Here is a 26720-nt window from a genome sequence, read left to right on the forward strand (position 1 = left end):
TGTAGTTTCAGTGTACAGATCTTTCACCTCCTTGGTTAAATTTATTAAGTATTTTATTCTTTTTCATGCTCTGATAGTGTTTGTAATTGACAGGAATTTTGAAATGTGGCAGAGGTGACCTTCACGGGTCATTTCACCTCAAACCATCACACATTTCCTACATCTGAAAACATTCTCACCAGAATTACCACATTAGTTTGATCTAAAGAGCAAGCTCCACTCAAACCTGACCTACTTAGACCAAAGTCTTACTTGCAAACACCCCATGCTGGAGGAAAAGCAGTGTGCAAGCTTTTTAGGTCTCAACTGTGAGGAATCCTAGGTTACCCTGGCAATGAGGCAGAAAACTGCAAAGAGCCTGACCAGAAAGGAGATAAAAGGCCAAAAAAAGCCCAACCTAATTTGTAAAATAAACACTATTTGATCTCATACAATGAAATAATTATAAACTTAATAAAAACTCTGGAAGGAAAATGCATGAGTGTATCATCTTTCCAAAAACAAGTCTTCTAGGTTGTAAAACATCAGCTACTAATTAAAATTGGAAAGTGCTCAAACTAAAGAGGTTTACATCCATACAGTATTTACAAACAGGTCTTTTGTGTATGTAATTCTCTGTTTCCTGTATTTTATGTAGTTCTGATTCTTCACTTCCCTGACTCTGACATATTACAGGATTATGCTCTGGTTTTGTTTCTTCATTACCCTTTTATATTTTTATATCAATTACATTTTAATTTTAAACATGTATCTCAATCTGATCATGCTTTAATATAAAGTGTTTTATCGTCACCACCCTTTTAAAAAGAGGTACCAAGAATACACTTTTAATAAGATAGGATTTTAAAAACAAAAAACGATAACCAGGAGACAAAGGGTGCTTTGACAGTAAGCCTAGTTTTATGCATGAAAACAAACTAAAAATTGAAGTTTAAATGGCATTTTTACATTTTATGTTTTCAGTTTTAAAATATTTTTAACAATTACTTTACCCAGAACCCCTGAATTGTCTACAAACACCACAGGTCCAATTAGTTTATTTCAAAAGCATCATTTCAATAGAGAAAACTGGCTAAGAAAGAAAACAAAGCAGAAAACACTCAAAATATGTACCCCAAGCCCATTTTGGAGGCATTTAGTGAACAAGAGTCTCTCTTGCATACTAAGCAGGTTGGTCACACTTGGCCCAGTATTTCTGAATAATGATGATTTGCTTCTGAAATTTCCCTTGGTTTTGCAAGTTTCCATTTATTCACACAGCAGTCCAGAACCAATCCTAATCCAGCAGCATTTTTGAAGTAATTGAGAATATTTTTTCAAATACAATCTATGCATAATACCATGATTAAGGTAGAATAGGGGGAAATGAAAGCTTAAGAAAACCTTACTGAAACATAATTGAGAGTCTGCATGAAATCAACAAGATCATAGAAATATTTAGTATTGTATTTCAGTTTCTGTTAAGTACTTTAAAAAGGTATTGAACACTAAAAGCATTTATTATGAAAAGGGAATTTGAGTTCTTGATTTTTTGTTCTGAAAATTTTCAGTCTTAAAATATTAGACAAACATGAAAAAGAAAAACGTGTTCAATTCTTCCACATGTAAACCATTTGTCATCCACTCAAAATTTCTTATGCTTTACTTCTTTACCAAGAATTGTCTGATGTCAGATCCGTGCTTTGATGCTAGAGACTGCCTTCTTACCTGGCTTCTTTCCTTGGCTTGTCTGGCAGTTCTCTAAAAGTTAAAAAAATATGCATGTGTAAACGTTAGGAAAAAAGTACTGGCTACAGAAAGTCAAAAACTCTTGCTAAAATTCTGTTAGTTTGGAAAATCTACATGATTGCCACACCCATTACCAGTGCTTTGCCATTAGGGGGTGGTTTCCAAACCACAGGTCGAGGACCCAAGTAGCTCTGCTAAGTGCCCTGAGGTCCTAGGTTCACTTAGGACCAGATGCTGAGGACAAAACACACAGCTTTGGGGACGTCTTGCTACCCAGTGAGATCCCTCGTGGGGGAGCGTCGGGGAAGGGAGATCACGATTCTCCTCATCCAAGTGGGAGCTTGTAAGACATTTTGGGATTTCCCAGAGTGCAGTGCATGCTAGGCCCACCTGCTTCCTATTTCTGGGCTCACAAGCCATGCCCAACCCAACAGCCAAACCAATGCAGAAAAGCAAAATAAGACAGAACAGAACTGGATTCTTCTGCCATTCTCACTAATAAAATTTGTCATGAGAATCTGAAAAAGTGATTACAGAAGGGGCAGCATTTTCTTTTGCTGTATCTTAATCCTCTTGTACTTCTTGAATGTACTCATATTTTGCACAGCTGAGAAATCAGATGCCATTTTTCCTAATTGGAGTCCATGAATATTTGAAGTGATCCAGGTGGAGGGGTGGGGAAAGCAAAGAGGCTTAAAACTGAAAACATACAAACAAAAAACCCTCCCTGTATGACATAATCCCATTCATGTAAATATTATATTTGTGAAGAAATTGAGGAACATAAAATATTAAAAGGCTAAGAAAATACTCATACAATATGAACACTGGCAAAGGACCTGAACAGATCTCAAAAGTGTAAGTACAACTGATTAGCATTTTAGAAGACATCAGGGTCATTAGTAAACAAAATAATGGCAGGCCATTCTCCCACTACATCTGCAGTAATTAGTATAGTAATGCACACTCTCTCGTTCATTGAGTTGGTGGGAGGAGCATAGCTTTGGAAAGCAGCTTGGAGATAAATATCTACAGCTACATAAGGGTCAGAGGGTAGTAGCTTGGGGGAGAGGGGGTTTGTGAGGGGTGTAAATGTCTAACTATTATGTTGCTTTGTATACCTGAAACTAATAAAAATAAAATTGCAAAAAACCCCAAAAAATACAGCCTCAAAAATATCCAAACACTTGACTCAGTGATATTTTACATCTGAGAATCTATCTTAAGGAACGACTTCAAAACATAAAAAATATTTTTTATATAAAAAGAAAAAAAAAGTGCTTGGCAACATTATGTATAAGAACAAGAAAAAATGTAAACAACTTCAATATTCATCAATATGGGAATGGCTAAATAACTACAGCAGAGATCTACTCAACAGAATAAGGTGCAGCCATTTTAGATGATAAACATTATTAATGCTTATCATGGGAATGTGGGAAAAATGCTTCAAGTTTGCCATAAGTGAAAAAAAAAGTCGAATACGAAGTTGCATACTGAATATACACTTTTGAAGATTTTCTCAATAGGTAGATCCTATTACCTTTGTCTGTAAAAAATTCATCCTAGTTGATTTTAAGCAACAGGTAATTGCTCAAAGATGTGCCTAGGTTAATAGGTTTCATACTTTGGCCAGGAGGGCAACGTTTGCATGTTGAACTGAGTGGTCCTAGAGATAATTTATTAAAGTCCTTATGTTTCAGGACATCCTTAGCTGCAAATGCAAACATACGTCACTGCCCCAATTCACCAAACTTCTAGTTTGATGGTCTGGGTCTCTTCAAGACTGCAAGTTGTATGTTGTATTCATTTTCTTCTTGGTGATGGTGAAAATTTCCTGGTCCTACAATGAATTAGAAGGGAAGCAGCCTTCACCTCCATCTGTGACTGAGAACTCACATAAGTCTCAAGAGGAAACGCAAGTGTTAGGTGATGAAAGGAATAAAACGCGTTTTGGATCCCAGACCAGGAATATAAATTCACCCGCAGAATCTTCCACACCTCTATGTATAATTTGTGATTTGATGGCCCAGGACAGTCACACGTGTCTGAGAGCTCACTGACCTCTTTGTGACAGACTGTGCAGAGAGTCTGCAGGTTGTCCAGGGAGCACTGCCCTCCTCCACTGAACACTGGCTTGATGTGGTCCACCTGCCAGAAATGGCCTTCGCCTGGGTTTCTTATCATTTCATTGAGCTGCAGTGAAAACACAAGATCAGCACTTTTTAACATACGCTGTGGGAACAGTTGGTTTTGCATTGTGCAATGATGTTTATACAGCAAAATCACAGGGAAAAAATACATTAGGATGGCTTTTTATAGCTTTTTTTTTGGGTGAATAGGAAAAAAGCCTCTAGGTTAGCAATTTGAAAGCAATAAAATGTGTTTCTGAAAAAGTTATTTTCCCCTTACCTAACCCATTTTGAAAAAAATTACAAGCAATATAAAAATACCAGGACTCCCGACAGATTGGGAAAAATCAGTTGCTTCTGCACTTTTGAGTTAGTTGATCCAGCCACTAAAACAAAACTGACAAAAGAATGAGAACAGATTAAAAATTTAAAACTTCTGAATATTACTGACTTTAACAATCTTTAACTGTTGACCTAAAGGCATTCGTTACTATATCGATGTAACGAGTATTAATAGTTTAATATTAATAGCTATTAATAGCTATTACCTGGAACTTTTTAATATTATAGCTATTAATATATTTACTATTAATAGCTAGTACCTGGAACTTTTATGCTATTCACCTGGGAACCTCCCAAGTTACACAGACTGGTATGAAATTTCTAGAACAAACCTCTGTAACTTACATATTTTGAATAAACAAAGATGTCCATTTAAAGCAGGCACGATGTAGGACAGCACACACATACACACACACACACACACATTCAACCATTGATGACCTACATTGAAATGGGATTATTTGAACTTTTTACCTAAGGTAATAAAACCAGCTCACAGCATAGCAGTGCCGTTGTTTAAATATCACCAAGATGAATGTGAAGGTTGTTTGCATTTCCTTGGTCTCGGACAAGGAAGAAATGCTAACCAGGCTCCAGGCTGCCAGCCATAGGAGTCTGTGTTGTAGTTTGAAAGCACATTTACGGAAGCTTGTCAGACCTGTGAAGGCACAGTGACCTGATCAGCAGTACCCAGCTTGAGAGGAGCCCTAGGTGGCAGCAAGCTGGAGCAGGAAGCTTTCTGGCTGTGGCTGGCATTGCTCGAAGCAACTCCAAAGGACAGTTTTGTGCATCAAGCAAATGGCACCTTCTTAGAGAAAATAATCCATTTTGGTTCCGCCTTTTGCAACCAATTCTTTTGCTTGGAACAGTCTCTACTCTGACAGACTCTATGGTCCAGAAGGTATTGCTTGATTCTTCTTAGTAATTCTCTGGCGAATCACTTGGGGCAAGGCTTCAACATCCTAAATCCACCTCTTGAAACAGTAGCTCTCTCTCTGACTGATCCTCCCAAACATGAGCTCTGTGGTGCTCTTTACCCTCTGACACTTTCGGTTACTACGTTACTAGGTGTTACTACGTTACTTCTGCATTCCTGCTTTTAAGATGGCCTTGAGTCCTTTCACTGTGTTTCTTCTGGAAGCCTCCACACTGAGGCAGGGGATGATAACCGGAGTCTGGCTGACACCACTGGGATGGGTGCAATATGTCCCTCACCAATTAGAACAAAGGATTATTTCAGGAACTCTGGATATCACTAAGGAAATAGTGTATTTCCCTGGTCCTTAAAGTCATGCTAATTCATCTTTATAGAAATGCTTATTAATTCTATCATCATTCTGCAAAACCAGGTAAATTAAAATATGTGATTTGACTAACTGGGAGGAATTTATCTAATCTTTTAGTGGGCAGAGAGTAGCTCAGGAGTGATTTTTAAAAATGCAGCACAGTATAAAATTACACGTTTTGCTCTAGTTTGAAATTTAGAACTGATTAGATCACAACATTAGAAATCCAATTGCATTTTAGAAATCAAAGTGAATATTGATGATAGTGTCCTAAGAATAATATTTTGTCATAAATTACTCTGCTAAAATTAAATTTTACAACAGGATGAATATATGTTTCCTTCTTATTGTAATGAACTATATTTTGAGGGTTGTTTGCCTCTTGTCATTCAATGTTAACATCATGAAAAGTGGAAGCAGACCATACTGCTTCCTGATGCAATGTATCATCTGTTAAGATCTCTTCCCCAAATAATTTAATCAGAATCTGATTAAGCTTCTATATCTTATAACCATTATTCTGGAAATCGGGGGGATAGACAAACAGTATCAGATAATAGCATGAGGATACAGGGAAACAAATCCAGAACGTGGGAAATCCTACAGGCAATTTATCGAGTTTCTTCAACAATTAACGGTGTAAAAAGAAAAAAAAAGACATATTAAAGGCAGAATAAGAGTCACAATGACTAAATGCAATGTGTGGGTCATATTTTGATCCTAATTTGAACAAAACAACTGCAAAAAGACATTTTTGAGGCAATCTGGGAAATCAAACATGGACTTATTACAATTAAGGAATTATAATTGTGTTAGGTGTGATAACGGGTAGTGGGGTAAGGGATTATATTTCAAAGGCAGGCAGAAAGAAAGAGGAAGAGAGGGAGGGAGAAAGGAAAGAAGGGAGGGAAGGAGTCTTTATCAGTGAGAGACACATAATGAAAGTATTTAAGGTTGAAATGAAATGTCTGAAATTTGCTTTAAAAATAAGTCCAAGGAAAACAAAAGAATTGAGGTAAGGGACAGACGAAAATGAAGGCAAAATGTTGATAACTGTTAAAGTTGGGGGATGGGCATAGAGATTCATTATTCTCTTTGCTTTTGTACATATATATTCAAATATTCCTATATTAGAAAACTGAAAGAAAAAGGAAAGTGAGTCAGTATTCATCACTCAGTACAATGCTGCCTTTTATCTGTCACACGATTACAATTTACCTGTTCTAAAGGGAGCTTTGAGGTCCAGGTAATATCCAGAAGATTCTTCCGCTGACTTTTAGGAGCATCTCTCAGCCGTAAAAAGAGTTCTTGTGCATTCAGATTACATAGCTGACACACACCATGTTCAGTTTCAAATACTTTGGCTCGCAGGTAACTGTTACTAGAACGAATCCAAAACTCCTCCTGACATTTCAGAGAACAAAACCGTGAATCCCAAGCATTCGCTTTACACTCTTGCTTAGTTTGGCAAGCGGGCTCCTGACAGTGAAGGCAAAGAGGATTTCCTTCATTATCCACAGCTTGCAAATAGCCTTTGGGGGGAAAAGGCTTCACAGTGACGTCCACTTGGGCTACACAGGGATCTAGAAATGGAACACAGGCTCCATCTTCAAGAAACTGTCTAGAATTGAACAAAACATTGAATAGATTACTAATGAACACTTATACTAGTCTAAATAGTCATTACTTCATATAAAGGTCTTCAAAGTTCCTATACTAATAAACAGTAAACATGGGACCCACAGATTCTGTGTGGAAATGAAATAGCTATAGTCAGCACTCTATACTCCGTGCCAAAAACAGGGAAGGATGGTGTGTTAAAAAAATTAAACTGCATTTAGGTATCTTTAAGTTAAACAATCAGACTCTGAAACATCTGGAGAAGTTAGAAAAGTGCTTATTCACAGTGGGAAAGGATAGGCTACTGTGAAACCCCAATTAAATTAGTGGCTACTGTGCTCTCTAAATGTGTTGGGTGACACACCTCGTTAAAACAGAGAGGCCTTTACCAGTGCTTTCATGAACACTCTCTTTCGGGCTCTGCTGGCCTCCAGGAAACAGAGTCACACAGTGACAGAGCCAAGCAGCGACCAGTGTTGATAGGAATTAGAACAGAAAACTTGCTAAATAAGTGCCTCCCACAGGTAAACCCAGAATTTGGTTGCATTCAAATTAGAAACGAAACATGACAGGCCCTGGGCTAAACTTGTTAGAATGAAAGGAAAAGGTACATTACACAAGTGTGCTGAAAAGTCCTGCACATGAATTATAACTGCTTCATCTATTTTTTGTGGCTGCTTGTTAGAAGTGTTAAAAGAAAACCTCACGCTAGAAGGAGCTCAAGAGTGGGAGGCAGAGCTTCTATTTGACTTCAGGTCTCCTAGCAGCTTAGTGCGGGGCCAGCCACTTGGTCTACCTGGTCTCAGGGGCCTCCTTCGTCTCTAGTTTCTAAGGTGGAGACATCATGTGCCTCCCAGGGTTGCTAGGGGACTGAAGAGCTCCTCTATCATGAAAGCTCCTAATACCCTGTAAAGTGGCCACACGAAGGCGAGGTATTATTACAAAAGCAAATATGTAACTTTAAAGGAATAGTCTTTAGTGTTACTAGTAACTGAAACCTTACTTTGCAGAACCATCCCGTGGCCGGGCCTCCTTTGTGAGCAGGCGGACATGGCCCCCATCATTCTTCACCTTCTCCATTGAGGCCAGAGCCACGTCTTCTTTGGTTATGTATCTAAAACAATGACATGTTTAAGTAGATTTCCTCTCTCTCCTGTACGAGTTTCTCTAGTTCACGTTCACATTGCTCCTTGCAAAAGCAATAGGAGAAAAAGCAAGATACAGATCTACTCATTGTGCCCATACTAAAGTTAGGGAATGAAATTGTCTCTCTTTACATTGGTCTCCGCGTGCGGGAAACACATCTCTTTCTTCCATATCAGTTTTCTCAAGATTTATTTTTCTAACAAATTGAAGAGTCATTCAGTATCCTTTGGACCAATTTTCATGTAGGGGCAAAAAGGACTGGGTGTAGGAATAGAAATAATGAAATACGTGCACAACTGACAGCCTGAAGTAAACATCCTGCCAAGCTGTGCAGAAAATCTCTAACTGCATTTTCACCTCCCGCTAGGCCTTCTCCTCAAGGTTCCTCAAATCACCTTCATCAGTTATAACAGTGTATCAGCATTTTGGGTGAAGTGATTCTCTTTTTAGTTAAATAGGATCAACTACCTCTTCTATAATCTCAAGGTTGTTTCCATTATTATCAGCCCATACGGGGTTTTCGGAATCTTCCACTGAGGTGAAGCCAGTCTTGATGTGGGATTCAGAATCTTATTACACAACACTATGAATACGACACAATGGTTTAGGGATGGGAAAGAAAGAGGAAAGTTATTCCAGTTAAAGGTGACAGGGGAATTTAAGGAGGTGAAATGCAATTACCCAATTAATTCCTTCTAATTAGCGTGGCCCAGTTTCTCTGATAGTTTATACCTATTGTAGTCCTTTTTTTCTTAATTTAAATATGAATCTCTTCATATTTTTGAGTACTTCTTCATTTGGTAGCTTGACAATAAAATTAAAGTTACATCACAATGGAATTGTGCAATTATAGGTAAAATTTTAGAAATGTTCTTTTTTGTTGTTAACGTAGATTTAATAATTAACAGGTTTTCTTATTATGAACTATTTTATTAATTTTTTGATTAGGTGATACATGCACATATTTCAAAATTCAAAAGGCATGTACTAATGTATATGGTGAAAAATAAGGCTCCTTCCGTTCCCATCCTTCTTCTTACCTCCCCCAAAGCTATCTTTGTTGATAGTTTTTAACACATCCTTTTAGAAATAATTTTTTCTATATGTGTTGTTTTATTTATCTCTCTATTTTTACTGACATACAACTCATACCATTTTACTGACATACAACTCATACCATTTAAAATTTATAATCAGTGCATTTTAGTATATTCACAAAGTTGTACAATCATCACCACCACCTAATTCCAGCACACTCTCATCACTACAACAGGAAATCCATACTCATTAGCAGCCACTCCCCATCATACTTTTTACTTGTTAAAACAAGTGGTAGCACTAATCTTCACCTTGCTCTTTTTTATCTAAACATACACCTCACAGATCTTTCCATATTAGTACACATAGAGTTGCCCTATTTTTAATGGTTGCAAGTTACTCCATTATTCTAGATATATTAGGCATAATACATCTAACCAACCTCTGATGAATGGGCATTTTGGTTGTTCCAGTCTCTGCTATCACAATGCTATCATAAATATCATAATGATATCATAAATGTTAACATAAAGATATGTAAAATGAATTCCCAGAAGTAGAACTGCCAGGTCAAAAGTCCTGGCTGCTTTACATTTGGATAGATTTTGACACATTGCTTTGGGTTTGTACCAATATATAGGTCCGCCAGCAATGAATGAGTGCCTGTTTATCGTCATACTTTCACTAGCACAAGGTATGTCAGTTAAAAATTTCTCTGCTAATGGTGATAGGTATCTCATTATAGCTTTAAATTTGCATTTCTCCTCTTAAGAATAAGGGTGATTATTTTTTCATATATTTGCATTTCTACTGTGTATCTTTCTTAAAGTAATAAAGAATCACAGTGAATTTTTAAAAAATTCTCTAATTTGTCCTTTTAGTTCTTAAACTTCCCCATCCCCCATTTCTTCAACCATTTTATTCCCCTGACAAAAGCACTTCACTGAAATATTTCAGTGGAACTCAAAAGCTTCCTCATTTTGAGAGGAAAGGGGATGTTAAGCCTTGCCTTAGGTATTATTCAATGTTTAAAGGCTTAGGAACCTAATTCAGTAAAAGATGTTGAGAAATCCATTCAGAGATTTAAGAACTAAAAATAACCTTTCCTACAAGAGGTTTAAGCACAGATTTTTGGAAACCATTAGAAACAGATCAACCGGCTCCAAATCGAGGGGTTGACAACTTTTCTAACACAGTTGTGAGTTACCAATATTTAATTTTCCATTGAGATTTGCTAGGAAGTTCATGTAAGTATACCAACTCTCAAAAGGCTTGTGGCAAATCCCAATTTTGACAAATTAGGAAGGGAGAAGGGTGTCTACTAAGTAATTGCTGGATGGGGAAGGGAGTAGAAGATGGCAAGTTTTGCAAGGAGAGGAGCATGTATTGGAAAGTGGACCACACCAATGAAAACACTGCTGGACTCTAGGTTGCCGACCTGCTTGGAGATCAGCTGTGGCTAGAGAATAAGTACTGGGCATCCTAAACCCAACAGGGCTCCAGTGGAATCAGACTTTCCTCTGACAAATGGGAGCTCACTTAGGAACTGAAACAATGGCTGCTGATCTTGCCTTCCATTCGTATTGAATTGAGCTCCTCAAAAGCCGACTGCAAGCTCTGAGCTTGGACAGGGCATGAAACTGGTGGATGCCACTGGGGGGATAATCTGGTTGGAGATTCAGCCGTTGCTTTTTGCGGAATTCCTAAAAAATCATTATCTACGTGTCTTTATTCTGAGGCCATTCCAGTCCTTCAGAGACGAATCCGCTAATCTCTTGCATAGGAAGTCAAACGTGGGCTACTGGTATTCTGGAAGCTAAACAAAGAAAGGGGCCTGGGAGTGTGAGTTTCCAGTAGAATGTGTCTCTCCTTTTATCTCCACTGAGCCTGGTGTTTCTAAGACTGGTGCTTCTCTGGTTCAGTTTCTCTAGAAAGTGATAGGACAGTGAGAGAGAATGGCATCGTTGTCTAACCGCTCCTCGTAGACTCCAATCATTGCTCCTGTGCGGCCTCATCCTTCATACCTGCTTTCAGAGAGACAGTTACTCCAATGTACTGAGACTTAGTGGGCAAACGGGGAGAATCAGCACGCTTCCTCAGCGTACCCCGCCCCTCTGCAGGTCCCCAAGCTTCATTTCCATGGCTTTGCTAAGTCAGTTTCCCTGGAGCCTCCTTCTCTCTACCTTTCTCTTATCAGTGACCAAGGTCCATAGATCTACCTTTCATTCTCTTTCCTCCACTCCCATTGCTAATGCCTTGACAAGAGTCCTCATCTTTTTTCTCCCCCCCAGATCTATTACAATAGTCTTTTAACTTGTGTGGTAGGCAGAATTTTAAAGATACCTCCTTAGGATTCCTGTGCTGGTATTCAAGCAGTCACTCATCTAGGTAATGCCAGAAAGGCACTTTGCAGATGTAATTAAGGTTACTAATCAGCTGACCTTAAGATAGGGAGCGATTCCCGGACAATATCAAACTAAAAAGCTTCTGGACAACAAAAGAAACCATCAACAAAACAAAGAGGCAACCAACTGAACGGGAGAAGATATATGCAAATAATCCTTCCGATAAGGAGCTAACATACAAAAAATATAAAGAACTTGTACAACTCAACAACAAAAAAACAAACAATCCAATTAAAAAATGGGCAGAGGACCTGAACAGACACTTCTCCCAAGAAGACATACAAACGGCCAACAGATACATTAAAAAATGCTCAACTTCACCAGCTATTAGGGAAGTACAAATCAAAACCACAATGAGATACCCACCTCACACCTGTTAGAATGGCCATCATCAACAAGACAAGTAATAACAAGTGTTGGAGAGGCTGTGGACAAAAGGAACCCTCATGCATTGCTGGTGGGAATGTAAATTAGCACAGCCCCTATGGCAAACAGTGTGGAGGTTCCTCAAGAAATAAATAGAATTACCATACGACCCAGCAATGCCTCTCCTGGGTATCTCAAAAAATCTGAAAACATTTAGCCGTAAAGATGTATGTATCCCTATGTTCTCTGCAGCATTATTCACGGTGGCCAAGACATGGAAACAACAGAAGTGTCCTTTGATAGGTGATTGGATAAAGAAGATGAGGTATATATACACAATGGAATACTATTCGGCTGTAAGATGAAATAGTACCATTTGTGACAACATGGATGGATCTTCAGATTATCATGCTAAGCAAAATAAGTCAGACAGAAAAATTTGAGAACCATATGACTTTACTCATATGTGGGATATAAAACTGAAAGCAACAAACAAGACAAAAAAGAAGCAAACACTCATAGACACAAACAGTTTAGTGGTTACCAGAGAGTAAGGGGGGAGGCGGATGGTAGAAGAGGGAAAAGGGGGTCAAATATATGGTGATGGGAAGAGAACTGACTCGGGGGGTGAGCACACAATACACAGACGATGTATTACAGAATTATATACTTGGAACCTGTATAATTTTACTAGCCATTGTCACGCCAGTAATACATGTAATAAAGATTAAAAAAAAGAAAGCGACCTATAATGATAAAGGCAAAAGAGCTGCAAACATGAGACACTTACCCTTTCCTTTTATTTTGTTTCCAACCATGGACATGATAACACTGAGCCCCCACCACTTGTGGCGAATAGAAGCAGTTGCCCTGCATGGCACACACCAGGCACACAGGGCCGACAGGGCCACAGATATGTTCTGCTGTCCTAACAGGGAAATGTCACGCTGGTGTTGATAAGTGTCCCATGCTTGACAGGGCACAGGTCACACCAGCTTGTGACACTGGCCTCTCTCCAGGTGAGTGAGACTCATGGCGAGCAAGGTGCAGACCAGCTAATCTCTTCCGGCAGAGCTGATCACCTTCACAAAGTATCTAATTCTGCTGCTATCAAAGCAACAGTCATTTTATGTCTAATTTTCTCTTAACTCATCAGGATTTCATTATTAGTTACGTAAAATGCCTCAGACCCCAGAAACCACCATGACAAGTAATAAAATACAAAAGGAGAAAAGACAACTCGTACCTTTTGGTACTGTTCGGTTTGGTTTGTAGCTTGGTGACCTCTTCCAAAACAAGAATCGGGCTGCAGAACAGCTGCCCACTTTTCCTGATTATCCTCTGTTTCATGGCACTTAGACTGTTCCATTCTCGAACAAACCTCAAAATCTGACAGAAAATAAGACAATGAAAAGGGTGTTCACAGCTCACCAGTCATCTTCCTTTGAAAGTGAGGCTACTTGTAACATCAGAAAACTGGTATTTTATTATACCCCCGAAATAGGCTTTTGAGTTTCACAGTTTAAGGTTCTCTTCAATTTGATGCAACTTTCCTATCTTTACTGTGAACTGTCTGTGGCTCGTTCTTCCGAGGCCTCGTTCAATCCTGACTCTCTAAAGGCACATTTCAGGACCCCCAGCGACATGACCTTAAGGCACATACAGACCAACAGCCATGATGTGTTTGTTCACTGAGATGAAATGGGGCCTGGTGTTGGAAGCCGTGGCCGAGGCAAAACTGGTCTCGGAAACAGCAAGCCCTGCCGTGGTGACAGTGCAACATCCGAGAGTTGCTTTGTACCCCGCTACTTCAGTTATCAGAGCAAAATAGCCATCCATAAACTTGGGACATTTTTATTAGAGTACCATTCATCTTACTTATTAGTCAATTATACATAACTGGCTATTTTCTGGGCATCTGAGAATCAGGATTGTCTGACGCCAAAGAAAATAACCCACAGCTACCTTTTCCTTTCCGACAGGTGCTGCCAACCCATGGGCAATGTTTGAGGTCCACTCAAACATAGAAAGAACACAGTCCTCATTTGCTTGTAGAAAGTGGTACACTGCACGCTGGGTCAGCCCCTGCACATGCTGACCCTCCTTAACCGTGAAGGTAAATCGGCGACAGGTCAGAACTGAGGCCTCCCTGCGTGCTGGTACATCTGATAGCGATGCAGAGTCAGCCCTGCTCGCAGACTTTGTCATTGTTAGAGTGTAACCTTCACAGATAAAATGGGATTCTGTCAGATACAAGTGTCACAGTTGCTAATCCTGTGACTGAGAGATTAAATGGTGTGAGGATGATTCTATCCACAGAAACAGCAGTCAAGGTGTGACATTCGCCAAAAAACCAGATTTCACATATATTCTTAGCACCAGGGTAATTCATACATAGGCACCCCCTGGACCAATTAAAATGCAACCAGTGATTTGATTCTGCAACAGGCCACAAAGTACTCTGCTTTTATTAAACTCAAAATGGTCATTAAAAATACTCAACAAATTTTAATTTAAAACAAACTCACAGGACTCTTCTTACCAGGGAGCGATTTTGTTTCAGCTGAAAGCTTGCTGGTAAATCTTCCCAAAGGTCTAATTTTATATCCAAAGGAATGAAATTACAGTTCAGCTGGTTTCCATCCTGATTATAGATTAGGAAGGCATTATTAATCCATTTTGTCTGTAGGCACAGTAATTATTTAAAGTAAAGACTTAGATTATGGCATAATATCCCCAGTCTCCTAAAAGATAAACTGAGGTGGCACATTTTAGACAAGATTCCACCCACACCAGCTCCCTTGAAAGGACGCCGAGTGGACAAGGGGGGCCCAGCGGCTCCCCACATCCTCTGAATGCCTCCAATGCATTCACTGCTAAGGGTAAAAGTAGCATGCAGAGGGGTGTAGTCAGTTAAACACGAGGTTTAAACATGAAGTATTTCTCTTATAAAAGGGAAGAAGAATCTCTGCATATGAAAATCTATTGTAGCAATAGCTGAACCCATATTCTAATTCTGTCAGCCAAAAAGAAATACTTCAGCTCCCACGGTCACTTTGGAAAAAACGCACAAAAATTATACGTAGATTAAAAGTTTAGAGAAAAGCGTATAATTGTTATTGTAAACTCTTGGATTAGACTTGGATACTAGCTGACATGACAGTTCTTTAGAGTTATATAGTTAATACAACATAGAATGCTCAATATCTGCTACTGCTCTTCCTTTTAAAGGGTGGTCTTTTTGGCAGTGAACTGGGCTTTGACCCAAATTTCTACTTCGAAATTTTACTTCACTTCTTCTAAGGCAAAAAGGAAAGATTTCATCTCAACTATTACAGTAGCTGTGAAAAGACCGCTAACACTTCATCTGCTTGGTGTCTCGTGTTTAGAAAATTAACTGAATAATATTTTGTGGGAAAGGGACATGTAAGCATTTAGACTAGTGATGAGAATGTACTCGAAACTATTAGGAGAGATGTGACACTGTGAGGTGGCCCATGCGACACCGGCTGGGTGGCACAGCCAGGACAGGGGTCAGCGAGCCTGTCACCATATACGTCCTGGCAGTCGGCACATTCTACCCTCTACTAGGAGTTTGCGGTTTTTCTCCTGTCTCTACCCAATGGGAAAAACAAGAATGAGATGACTCAGGATACAGAGCTTTCACTGCACAGAATAGAGTTTAAGGGCTTCCGAACTTCCGTGCTGTACCCCGCCTGGTGTCCGACTTTGGGCTTCCCGACCGTCATGACCACATGGAGACCAGTTCAGTTCCTCTCATGTGATGGTCTGAGCAGCACAGCCTGGCGCTCTCAGCTCCCGGTGGCACTGAGGGGTTGCGGCACTTTGATCTGCCTCTAGATAAGCAGAGCATTCGTCCCAAGTGTAGAAAGTCCACACAGGTGGGGGTGGGGGTGGTAGTGGGGGTGATGGGTGGGGGTCCAAGACGTAACAGCAGCACTGGTGACTGCCTGGCTCCTTGGTTTCCCCCTCTTGGCTGTGGTCCCGTGACAGAGGCTGGTTGGGGATTCTGTATTCATGATCCTAGCCATCTCTTAATTTTCTAGCAATCTCTTCTAATCTTCGGTTAGAACTGAAAATTATTACACGGCACACCATCTATTTATATCTATATTTGGTGGAGTAGAAAACATGTAACCAATTTTGGGCAGCTTCAACACATTATTTTAAAAAAGGTATTCTTTCAATAGGATGGCCCAAGTGTCTAAAAAGTTACAAATATCGTTTTATTATAAAGATTAGAAATCTGAAACTAGAGACCAAACAAAAGTATTCATAATCTCAGCAAATTTTTCCTCTAATAGTCACACTAGTTTACCTAGGCCAAAGATTTTCACATGGTCCCTGAGATTCTTTCAGGGGATGCACAAAGTGTGTCTGTAATGACAGCAAGACATTATTTGCCTTTTTCAGTCATTCTGTCACGACTGCACCGTAAAGTTTTCCATGCACAGGTAGATCTGAGAATCCCACTGTCTTTTATTAAGACTTTAGAGAAAACTGCTAAAAATGTAAATATTTACTAAATACTATTTGTATGTTTTGGAAAATGTAATTATTTTTCATAAAAATATGCAATTGCAATAAATATGTAGATTTACGTTAGTGCTACTCTTAAATTAATAAATGAATAGTTTTAAGTGTTTCCATTCTAATTTCAAATACAGTAAATGTCAGTAGACCCACATATACAAAAGCTTGTTGGGGTCCTCCCCAAGTTCTAGGAGTGCAAAGAGTTCTGACACTAAAACGTTGGAGCACCGCTAACCTGGGCTCTGGCAGGGATCTGAGCAATTTCGTCATTAAATCTTCACAAGTTTAACAAACATGATGGACAGGAGGCTACTACAAGTTTCAGTGCAGAAGCTCAGATTTAGTCAGAAGTCGTCAAGTACTGTGCTAACTGCTTTCCAGGAATTAGCTCATTTTATCTGGGCGACAACTCCTCTCCCCATTTTACAGCTGAGGAAACTGAGGCACCGAGCAGTTAGGTACGGTGTCCAAGATTCCACAGTTCGTGACAGATCTGAGCCGAGCCACTCTGGCCCTGGAGTCTGTGCCGGTTTGCCTTTCTTTGGTTTAATGTAGGAATATGAGAATTAGCTTTAGGGGGAAAAGGAACTGGATGCTGAAGTCCTGGTAACAAAATTGCACATCTCTGCTGAGACATGGATAAAGGCAGCCTTGTGCATGTGTCAAGCTACAGAACCCGCATGATGCTCACCTGAGTGTAGAGGTGAATCCGGTCAGTATTCTTACTCGCGCGAAACATTAAGGTATCATACACTGGCAGTGTGTCCGAACTCGCCAACTGTTCTAATAAAGAGGATAAAAGAGAACCTGAAGGCTGCTCTGTCCAGAATAGCTTATTTTAATTTTCTGTGGGCCGGAATGATGAAATAGCTCTATCAAATACCAAAAATGTATACACATTTTATAAAAGGAAAACACTGTATTAAAATGGTAATACTCAATACATACCAATAACAAAAGATGAATACAAGTCATGTGTATACATTTTTTTTGGCACCCCTGGTATATCAACATACTTGACAAAGAACATGTGTCTGGGCTTAAAATAAAACTATCATGGGAGGCCATCTAAAAGCACATTGGTTTAAATGGGTGCCAGCTGCTTTGCACTTTTGCTAACCGCCATCCCCCCAAAAAAGAAATAAATTTAGAATTAGCTGAAAAGATACAAGTTAGGTATAAAAGACAATATCCTGCCACCAAGAGTTAAGGAGCCTAGACTCTCGACTTTGGTGAGAGCGGATTTAAGGTGTGACTGACTGAGCACCCTTCTGATCAGCAGCAGAAATACCTATGTTGGGGCCATTACCTGCCCGATTCTCTACTGCTTGTTGCCTCCCATTCACAAAAGGAAACGAGTGGACGAGCTTTTTTCTGATAATCTATTTACTCCTTTCTCAGTTCCACTGACCAATATGTTCTGCAGGAAAGATAGGGTTATCATCACAGCTCAAAGAAATAGTTATAGTTACCAAGTACTTACCAAGTACTTCCACTGTACCAGACACTGGTCTAAGTACATATATTAACACCTCTCAAAATTAAGTAGTGCATTATACAGAGGAGGAAACTGAGGCATATTAACTCGCCCAAGGCCACACCGTTAATAAGAGGACTGATGCCCAGTAATCTGGTTCCAGAGTCTGGGTTCTTCACCCCTGCCCCAGTGGCTCAGTCAGTGTCCTTTTAAAGTATTCCCCCAAATCTAGACATCTCTGATTTGTTTGCCATTCTACTTGGCAACGTCATCGTATTTTTATTTTTCTAAACAAGACACTGGTCACTTTACAAACTTGGTTTGTGGGTTATTCCATATTTTACAAATTCAAAAAAAAAAGTACACTATCCCCACACTTTAACATCTCTGAAATTGGCATGTCTTATAGTTAATAACTGTGGCATGTTAAAATCGTTTTTGGCCAGGTAGCAGTTGTGAAGTAGTTGTCGTTGCCAGACCGTGCATGAGCTTAGTCATACTCGAGTTCTGTTGTTTCTGCAACAGTACACTTGAGGTTTGTGTATTGTTGTTACTGCATGTGTTGAGTTCAATTATCTTTAACATGTCTTCAAAATGTTTCACTATGATTTGGTATTGAAATGAAAAGTTATCATGTATACCAAAAAAATAAATAAAAATAAACTTGGATACAGAGCTGGAGAGCATAAATTTGATATTAAAGAAACAAAGATGTATCATTGGGGGAATAACAACATTTTTTAGATTCTTGCAAAGGAATAACCAAGTGCTTCGTGGGAGACCCCTGCACATAAAGGGAGCTGTCTTACATTTGGATACTGAGATATGCAAAAGGGTTGCCTGTTACATGCCAAGCAAAGCCACTGAAGGCAGGAGAAAATGCCAAACCCCTCAAAACACATGAAAGAATGGCAGAGCACCAGAGGGTGGTATGACCTGCTCTGGGCTATCATTATATATTGTGTCCTATTTTAATTGGAAGAGTTTTCCTCTTTCTTAATGTACATAAAATAAGTGCATCTCATAATCACTGTGTCTTCAGATTTGAAGAACTATGGTTAAAGCATTAATGTATAAAGATCAGCAGTTATTCTTTCATAAAAAGCATCACAGGAACAATTCCAAACCAGTTGATATTCTTGCTAGGTAGTAGCTATACTGGGGAACACATTTCTCTCTTCATTGTTTCCATGAAGTATAATTTAATGGTTCGCGAGTACAAATTATATCTTTTAAAGATACAGCCATCCTTCCAGAATTCCAAAACTATAGTTCCAGCATAGTACACAGCACTTTAATTCTAAAAGCGCACAGGCTGGTAGAATAAATATTTTAACGTAGTATGCCTCCTCTGTCTCCAGTCTGTTGTTTTTTATGGAAATCTATGTTCGTGGGAGATGTGAAGTTTGTATGGAGTTCTCAGCCCAGCGATCTGAGCAGTCACAAAAAGGAAGAACGAATACACAGGGATACAGGTCATGCCGGCATTGTCTGGAGTGGAGGAGACCTATGCAGATTTCACTTGCGGAATAGCATTTCCAAAAGCGCAATGATTTTTGAAAAGTATATGTAAGTAAAGCTAATGTATGTCTTGATCGAGGGACTAATTTACAACTAACCAGACAGTATTTTTGCCACGGACAAAGAGACTCGTCCCCCAGTTGATGACAATTGCCAGCTGTTGGTTCCAAGTCTGACTTAGTGTACTGAGCTGTCAGCTCTCCTACAAGAGTTTTATCAGCACTTGAGGGATTGTCACAGCAGGGACAAGGAAACTACAGACGTACGTACTCCCCACCTGAGTCTGAACTGTTACTTAAAGGCCGTTAAAATGAACAGATGTAAACAGGATCTGTTCCAAGACATTCGTTGGGAAGACCTTGAGGAATTAGAGGGAAGGAAGGCTGCGGGAAGAAAAAGGAGGCCCTCAGCTTCTTCAAGGAACACTGTATTTTAAAGCTATGACTCCGACTCCAAATTCTATCTGTGTTTAAAAGCAACCAATTTAGAAGAAAAACTTCAGCAGTCCATCCCTATGATGTTTGGGATGTTATCATGAGAGCATCACTCTGTAGGTTACTATGGTCACCAACTGAGTAAGGAAGAAAACAACCCCAAAGTCCTTGCAACCTCTTACCAGCTGGCCCATGAAGATAGTGATGTATGACATACAGGCTGGTATTTGCCAACCATCACAGCTATAATTAATGAATGAATCAACCAAAAAGTAAATAAATCCAAAACACTGCATGGTTGGCTCCAAGTGCAGTCATGATTCATACAGCCTTTTTAAAAATTAAAGTATAAAAAATTAAAGTATAATTAATATACAATATTATATTAATCTCAGGCGTGCAACATGTTTTTTTCAACATTTATAGACTTAACAAAAAATTTGATTCATATAGTCTTATGTTCCTTCAAACATTTTCTTAAAAAAACAACAACTCAAAACCTTAAATTTAAACCATACCAATTAATTGTAGACATTGAAAAGAAATTCATGTGTAAAGGATTACTGGTCTGCTAATTGGCTGTTAATAATCTGTCGGTTTTACTATTTCGTCCAAAAGCACGTTCCAAATATCCAAACCACCCACCCCCGCACTGTGTGAATGGGCCAGGCCTGGATGGGGGTGGGCCACAGGCGTGGGCAGCAGTACTGCTATGTACTGGTTCTGTTCTGTCAGACGTCTGAACGCCAACAGCACAGCTCCGCTCTTCCAGACACCTGGTGTTTAAGTAGGTGGTTAGGAATGGCCATTATTTTCATCTAAATGGGCCTACAAGGAACCCAGACCAGGTACTCGTCACAGATCTACTTACAGTATTATGTGTCTAAGTGCAAGCTAATTATCTGGACACTGGGAATGGGAGCAAGACTTACCATCATCTGGCTGGGCTGTGAGTGCGTCTTCCCCCTCAATTTTGGCTATTTCATCCTTGCTCTTAGCCAATGGTTCAGGTTCTGATGGTGCAAGGACTTGTTTTTCAGAAGTAGTAGTCCACACTTTTTGGGAAGTGTCTTTCTGAGAATCACCTTTCTCACTTTTGTTTTTATCCTGGGTATGGTTGAGGCTATCTAGTTGTAGAATTATAAAAAATCAAACAAATAATTTACACATAAATTTAGATAAAATCATTATTTACTTTAAGCCCAGTTTAAAAAGTAAAGTTAAAAAAAAGGTACAGCTAGGTTTTCTAAAAATAAAAAGTCAACAGTGTTTGCTCATTCTTGGGAAACATTTATTGGGAGTCACCAAATGCCAGGTATTACTCTAAGTGCTGGAGGGGAAGCAAAGAAAAAGACAGGTAAGTCTCTGCTTTCTGGAGATTCTATTCTAAGTGGCAGAGATAGATAAGAAACAGGTAAACAAACAAACAAACAAATAAATAAGGTCTTTTCAGATCAAGAGAATAAACTAGGGTTTTGTGAGTGAGGGGATGGGGCAGGGGGAGCAAAAGTCAGCAGGGCAAAGCTCTTGGAGGAATCCTAGTTGAGCCGAGATGTTCATGAATCTAGGAATCCTGGACCCAGGGTCTAGATTCTTGATTAGATTCTAAATGTAACCGGAAGCCACGAGAGGGTTTTAGGCAAAAGAATATGTTGATCTAAGTTTTTAATGACTCACTCTGGCTGCTGTACAGAGATGAGCCACAAGGGGGAATAGCAGGGAGGCTATTGAGGTCTAAGAAAGAGAAAATGGCGGCTTCCAGTGGGATGGTAGAAATAAAGTGTCTAGAATCAACATATATTTTGGAGGTTACACCAGCAGAACTTGATGGATCAAATGTGAGAGGAGAGAAAGGAATCAAGGATGCTGCCTAGGTTTTTAGTATGATGTATGGAAGATAGGAGAAGAGAAGATTTGGGTGTTGGTGGTGAATCAAGAATTCCATTTTGGACAGGTTAGGCATCCAGGTGGAGATGTTACATAGACCACTGACTATAGCCTGTTTGAATACAAATGAGAGATACAAGCCTGGGAATATGAGCTGTAAGATGTCAAGTATAAACTATAGATGTTAAGAACAAAGCACAAGAGAAGTGTTACACATCGACAAATATCAATGTTCACGGTATACTATACTAAATTTTACCTAATGTATTATAGCCTGCATTAGCAACTTTTATAGGATTGTAATAGCCTAATATTGCTCCTTTCATTTTTTGATTCTACCATTTCCTCAAAGTGCTACATGGAAGGCATTGACTTAAAAATTAAGATGGATTAGAATTAATTCTGCTTTCTAATACATTTGGAGTGCATCCAAATAAAGGTTGGAAATCACTATTTCAAATAGCAGTAATATTAATCTAATAATCATAACTTATATACAGTAATAGCACTCTTACTTAGAATGTATATTCCTCTTTAATCAGAGTTTCATACTCACGAAAGGTGTTTTGTTTTTCTTTAGGTTGCTTGAAAGTTTGCTTATAAAATCATGGTTCTAGAAACTTTCATTGTTGCTCTTGGTATAACAGGAAATACCAAACTATAAAACCCTATTAAACTATAATTTTTGTTGCTAAATCGCTCAACTTATATAGTTAATGTGAACTGACATCATTTTGTAGTCACGAGATACTTGATTTTTATTGCCTGGAGCAGTTGGAAATTGAATGAGATAATGCAAATTGTGAGACAGTATATGGAATAAACTTGTGGTTCCAATTTAGTTCATAGACAACAGGTGTCCACGTTACAAATATAACCACCCAGATGGCAGACTTGTCAGTTTTGGTAGGAACACTCAGAATTGAAAGAGGAAAGACTCTGCTACTGATTACATTTTCTTTCAAAACAAAACTGGGAGAGAAGCAAGGCAGGCAGGCACTGCAGTATCAGAGCTTGTATCTTAGCTGAGTCTTGTTAATGTCAATACTGTGAAGAATTCACATGTGATGGAAAAGTAAATGTGTACAATTACTACTATTGATAAAATCAGATGACTTCTTCCAGTTTCCCAAACTGTCACCTTGGCATTTTCAGTGACTGTGAAAAACGGTCTCTAAAGTTGGAAAATTGGAAACAAAAGGAATACGAATGATCTCTTTTCTTAAGACAATAATCATTTCAAAAAGAAAACATCAGAAAATGGCATCTTCTGCTATAAAAACATACTCTGAAGTATAATGTGTTTATGAATTTTACTTTTTAGAATGAAATGTTTTGGAAAAGAATAAAACTTACAAAACATATATCAAATTGAGTCTTAAAAGAAGGTCTGTAAAGGAATTTTTATGATTCGTCATGCAAGAAACATGGCGCAGTGTATATTTTAGTAGGCAAAGAAGCTATACTGTTTTATATTGTTACTTGAACAAAAATAATCTATAATTTCTTTAAAAACAAGCATTATCTACAAAGTAAAGAAAACAGCAGGTCTATGACTATAAGGCATATTTGCTGCCATAGCAACAGAGCTTCTATTCCTGCCTACTGAATTCACATCCTGCTGGCATTAATCAGAAATGTCCATTTGTGCCAAATTAATGCCATGTCACAGACGCTGAAGGATATACATTCTTGACAGAGCTGGGAGCATTTCACATTCCATAAGGGGATAAATTCACTTCACTATGTGAAGTTCTGACTCTCGCTTAAAAGCTAAAGTCAGTGACGAATCACACTACACCCCGATCACAGCAGTCGTCTCTAAAAGCACAGGTTATGTGACGGCACAACCGCCAACCCTCTCTGTGTACTCACCAGCACTGCCTTGAGGATTCTCACACATTTCACAGTAAGGCAACGCCGGGTTATTGACATAGGTGCAGAAACCACACTGCCAGCCCTTCCCAGGAAGGGGTGGGCTGGATGCCTGGGCGAGAGCTGTGGTCTGCCTGGGCCAGGCTGGTTTCTCCTGCGGGGGACTGCAGCGGTCATCGGTGGTGACGGACTTCAATCTTTTAGCTTCAGGTTCAGAATTGTTTTCGTAACCAATGGTATCTCTTGTAGATCTTTTTCCAGGGTTCACAGGCACTACAGTATTTTTCTCCTGGAACATCTTTGATTCATCACAGGAGGTCACCAACGGACTTTTCTTAGGTTTTTGTAAAAAGAATGATCGAATATCATGCTGTTTTTCTTTTTCAAGCTAGGGAAAACAAACAGTTATCAAGTTAAGAAGCAATCTAACATGTTCTTCCTAAATGAAACTACTTAATGAACGGTTTCCATTAACCATATCTTTTATCTTTTGAATACCTTGTTGGGCAATGAATCCAATTCCGCTATGATTCTCCAAATATACACCGATGCAGAACTCCACCAACACATGCATATACCTCCTCTGTCTGACACTGTGCACTTACAAGGTGCCAAGCATTTTACATACGTATATTAACTCATTTAATCCTCATGGCAGCTCTGTGAGGCAGGTACTATTCTTCTTCCCATATTTCAGATGAGGACAGGAAAGCTTTAGCAAGGTTAGGTCACTTGGCTATAGAAGTTATGTAATTATCCTTCAACAGATGATTGGCTAAAGAACTTGTGGTATATATACACAATGGAATACTATTTTGCCATAAGAAAAGATGAAATAGTGCCATTTGAGACAACATGGATGGATCTTGAGATTATTATGCTGAGTGAAGTAAGTCAGAAAAAGTCAAGAACCATATGATCTTACTGATATGTGGGATATAAAACTGAAAGCAACAAAGGAACAAGACAAACAAATAAAGAAACAAAAACTCATAGACATAAACAATAGTTTAGTGATTACCAGAGGGTAAAGGGGGCACAGAGGGTAGTAATGAGGGTAAATGTGATCAAATATATGGTGATGGAAGGAGAACTGACTCTGGGTGGTGAACACACAATGGGATTTATAGATGATGTATTACAGAATTGTACACCCGAAATCTATGTAACTTTACTAACTACTGTCTGCCCAATAAACTTTAATCAAAAATAGAAAAAGAAGTTATGTAATTAAAATATTCATAAACTATCTGCTCTAGAGATGTGTCAGGGAGGTGACTGTGTATCTTCGTATTTCCGGGCAATCAAGAATCTAGAGAAATGTTTTCATGCCAAACTATAAACACGATGTTCATAAACAATGTTTTTCATATTTAAATGCTTTTCTTGACCAGGGAGCATTTTCAACATTAATTAGAACAGCTTCTTTAACAGATACATTTTAATAATTAGCTTGTTTTCAAGAAATATGTTTCTCTTTTCTAAGAACAGCTACATCATTATCTCATGGTTTTAAAAAAAAATCTCCTTTTCAATGTAAATCTCAATCTCCTAATTAGAGAAAGTAGGCTACCTATCTCCACAACTGATTAGCTAGCAGTTAAGGTTAGACAAGGAGTTAATTTTAGACAAGTCCTACTAGGGCCTGAATACCATGGTGAACACACATTGTAACAGACTACATTTCCAAAGATGGCCACTCCGATGTTGATCCCATTTCACATGCTCTTCTCCCAATGTGACATTGACAGACTTACATGTAGAGGTGGAGTCCATGTTCTTCTCACTTGAACCTGGGTGGACCTTTGTAACTGTCTCAATCAATAGAATGCTCTGACTTCTGAGTCTAGGTTGCTGAAGGTAACAGGGCTTCCATTTGACTGTTGGCATTCTGTCTGTCTCTCTCTCTATGCCTTGGGATGCTTGCCGTAGAGCCTAGCCACCATGTTGTGGGGAAGCCCAGGCCACATGAAGAAACCAAGTGTGGATGTTCAAGTTGACAACCCCAGTAGGACCCCAGGTGCCAGCCAGTAAAAAGTGCCCGACGTGAGAGTGAATGAACCTTCAGATGTTTTCTGATCCCAACCTTGGGGTCTTCTAGCAAAGGCCCCAGTCATGGTGGAGCAAAGACACGTAATCTCCATTATACCCTGGTTGAATTCCTCACCCACAGAAACCATAAGAAAGAACACATGACTAATGTTGTTTGAAGACATTACGTTTTGGGGTAATTTGTTATGCAGCAATTGATAACAAGGACAGATACTACAGAAAAAATAGCAAAATACCATATATTGTAAAGAGATATTTTACTTAATAAATCTAATCTCCCCCTCTTAGTACTGCATAATAAAGAAAGATTTAAGGAGGGAGGGGAGCTCTAGAAGAGGATAAACGGGGTCTAATATATGGTGATGGAAAGAGAACTGACTCTGGGTGGTGAACACACAGTGTGAGATATATATGATGTATTACAGAATTGTACACTTGAAATCCATGTCACTTTACTAACAACTGTCACCTCAATAAATTTAAAAAAAGAAAAAAGAAAATAAATTTGTAACTATGTTGGTGATGTATGTTAAAAAAAAGGAAAAGATTTAGCAAATTCATAGAGACAGAAAGGATTAGGGGTTTCCAAGAGCTGTGAGAAAGGGAAATGGGAAGTTACTACTACATGGTATAGAGTCTGTTTGAGGTAATGAAAATTTTTGAAAATAGTAGTGATGGTTGCACAACATTGTTAATGTAATATTAAGTGACTTTACTACTGAATTCAATACTTAAAAATGGCTAAAATGGCAAGTTTTATGATTACACACACACACACACACACACACACATATATTCATAAATTTTTAATCCTCCCACCCCCCCAAAAAAAGTAGGATGGAAGGAAGCGAGGGAGG

The 26720-nt window shown here is 38.9% G+C and overlaps 1 protein-coding gene across 6 annotated transcripts in view; it reads right to left on the reverse strand.

Moving 5' to 3' along the window:
• Positions 1–803: 803 nt before the first annotated feature.
• The window catches only part of ZRANB3 (zinc finger RANBP2-type containing 3), a 193893-nt gene continuing 167976 nt past the window's right edge, over positions 804–26720 (reverse strand). For 5 of the 6 annotated variants that reach the window (XM_081052624.1, XM_081052626.1, XM_081052623.1 and 2 more), the window contains 9 exons: positions 23812–24199; positions 20982–21176; positions 17309–17400; positions 14606–14707; positions 13310–13452; positions 8112–8222; positions 6707–7109; positions 3793–3924; positions 813–1740 (listed from right to left, as the gene is read on the reverse strand). In XM_081052624.1, coding sequence (XP_080908750.1) covers positions 1642–1740; positions 3793–3924; positions 6707–7109; positions 8112–8222; positions 13310–13452; positions 14606–14707; positions 17309–17400; positions 20982–21176; positions 23812–24199 — 1665 coding nt within the window. In that variant the 3' untranslated portion in view covers positions 813–1641. Of the gene's footprint in view, positions 1741–3792; positions 3925–6706; positions 7110–8111; positions 8223–13309; positions 13453–14605; positions 14708–17308; positions 17401–20981; positions 21177–23811; positions 24200–26720 lie in introns of all 6 variants that reach the window. The other variant, XM_081052625.1, reaches the window with a different exon arrangement.

Source organism: Rhinolophus hipposideros, assembly GCF_964194185.1.
Source record: "Rhinolophus hipposideros genome assembly, chromosome: 6".
Taxonomy (NCBI): domain Eukaryota; kingdom Metazoa; phylum Chordata; class Mammalia; order Chiroptera; family Rhinolophidae; genus Rhinolophus; species Rhinolophus hipposideros.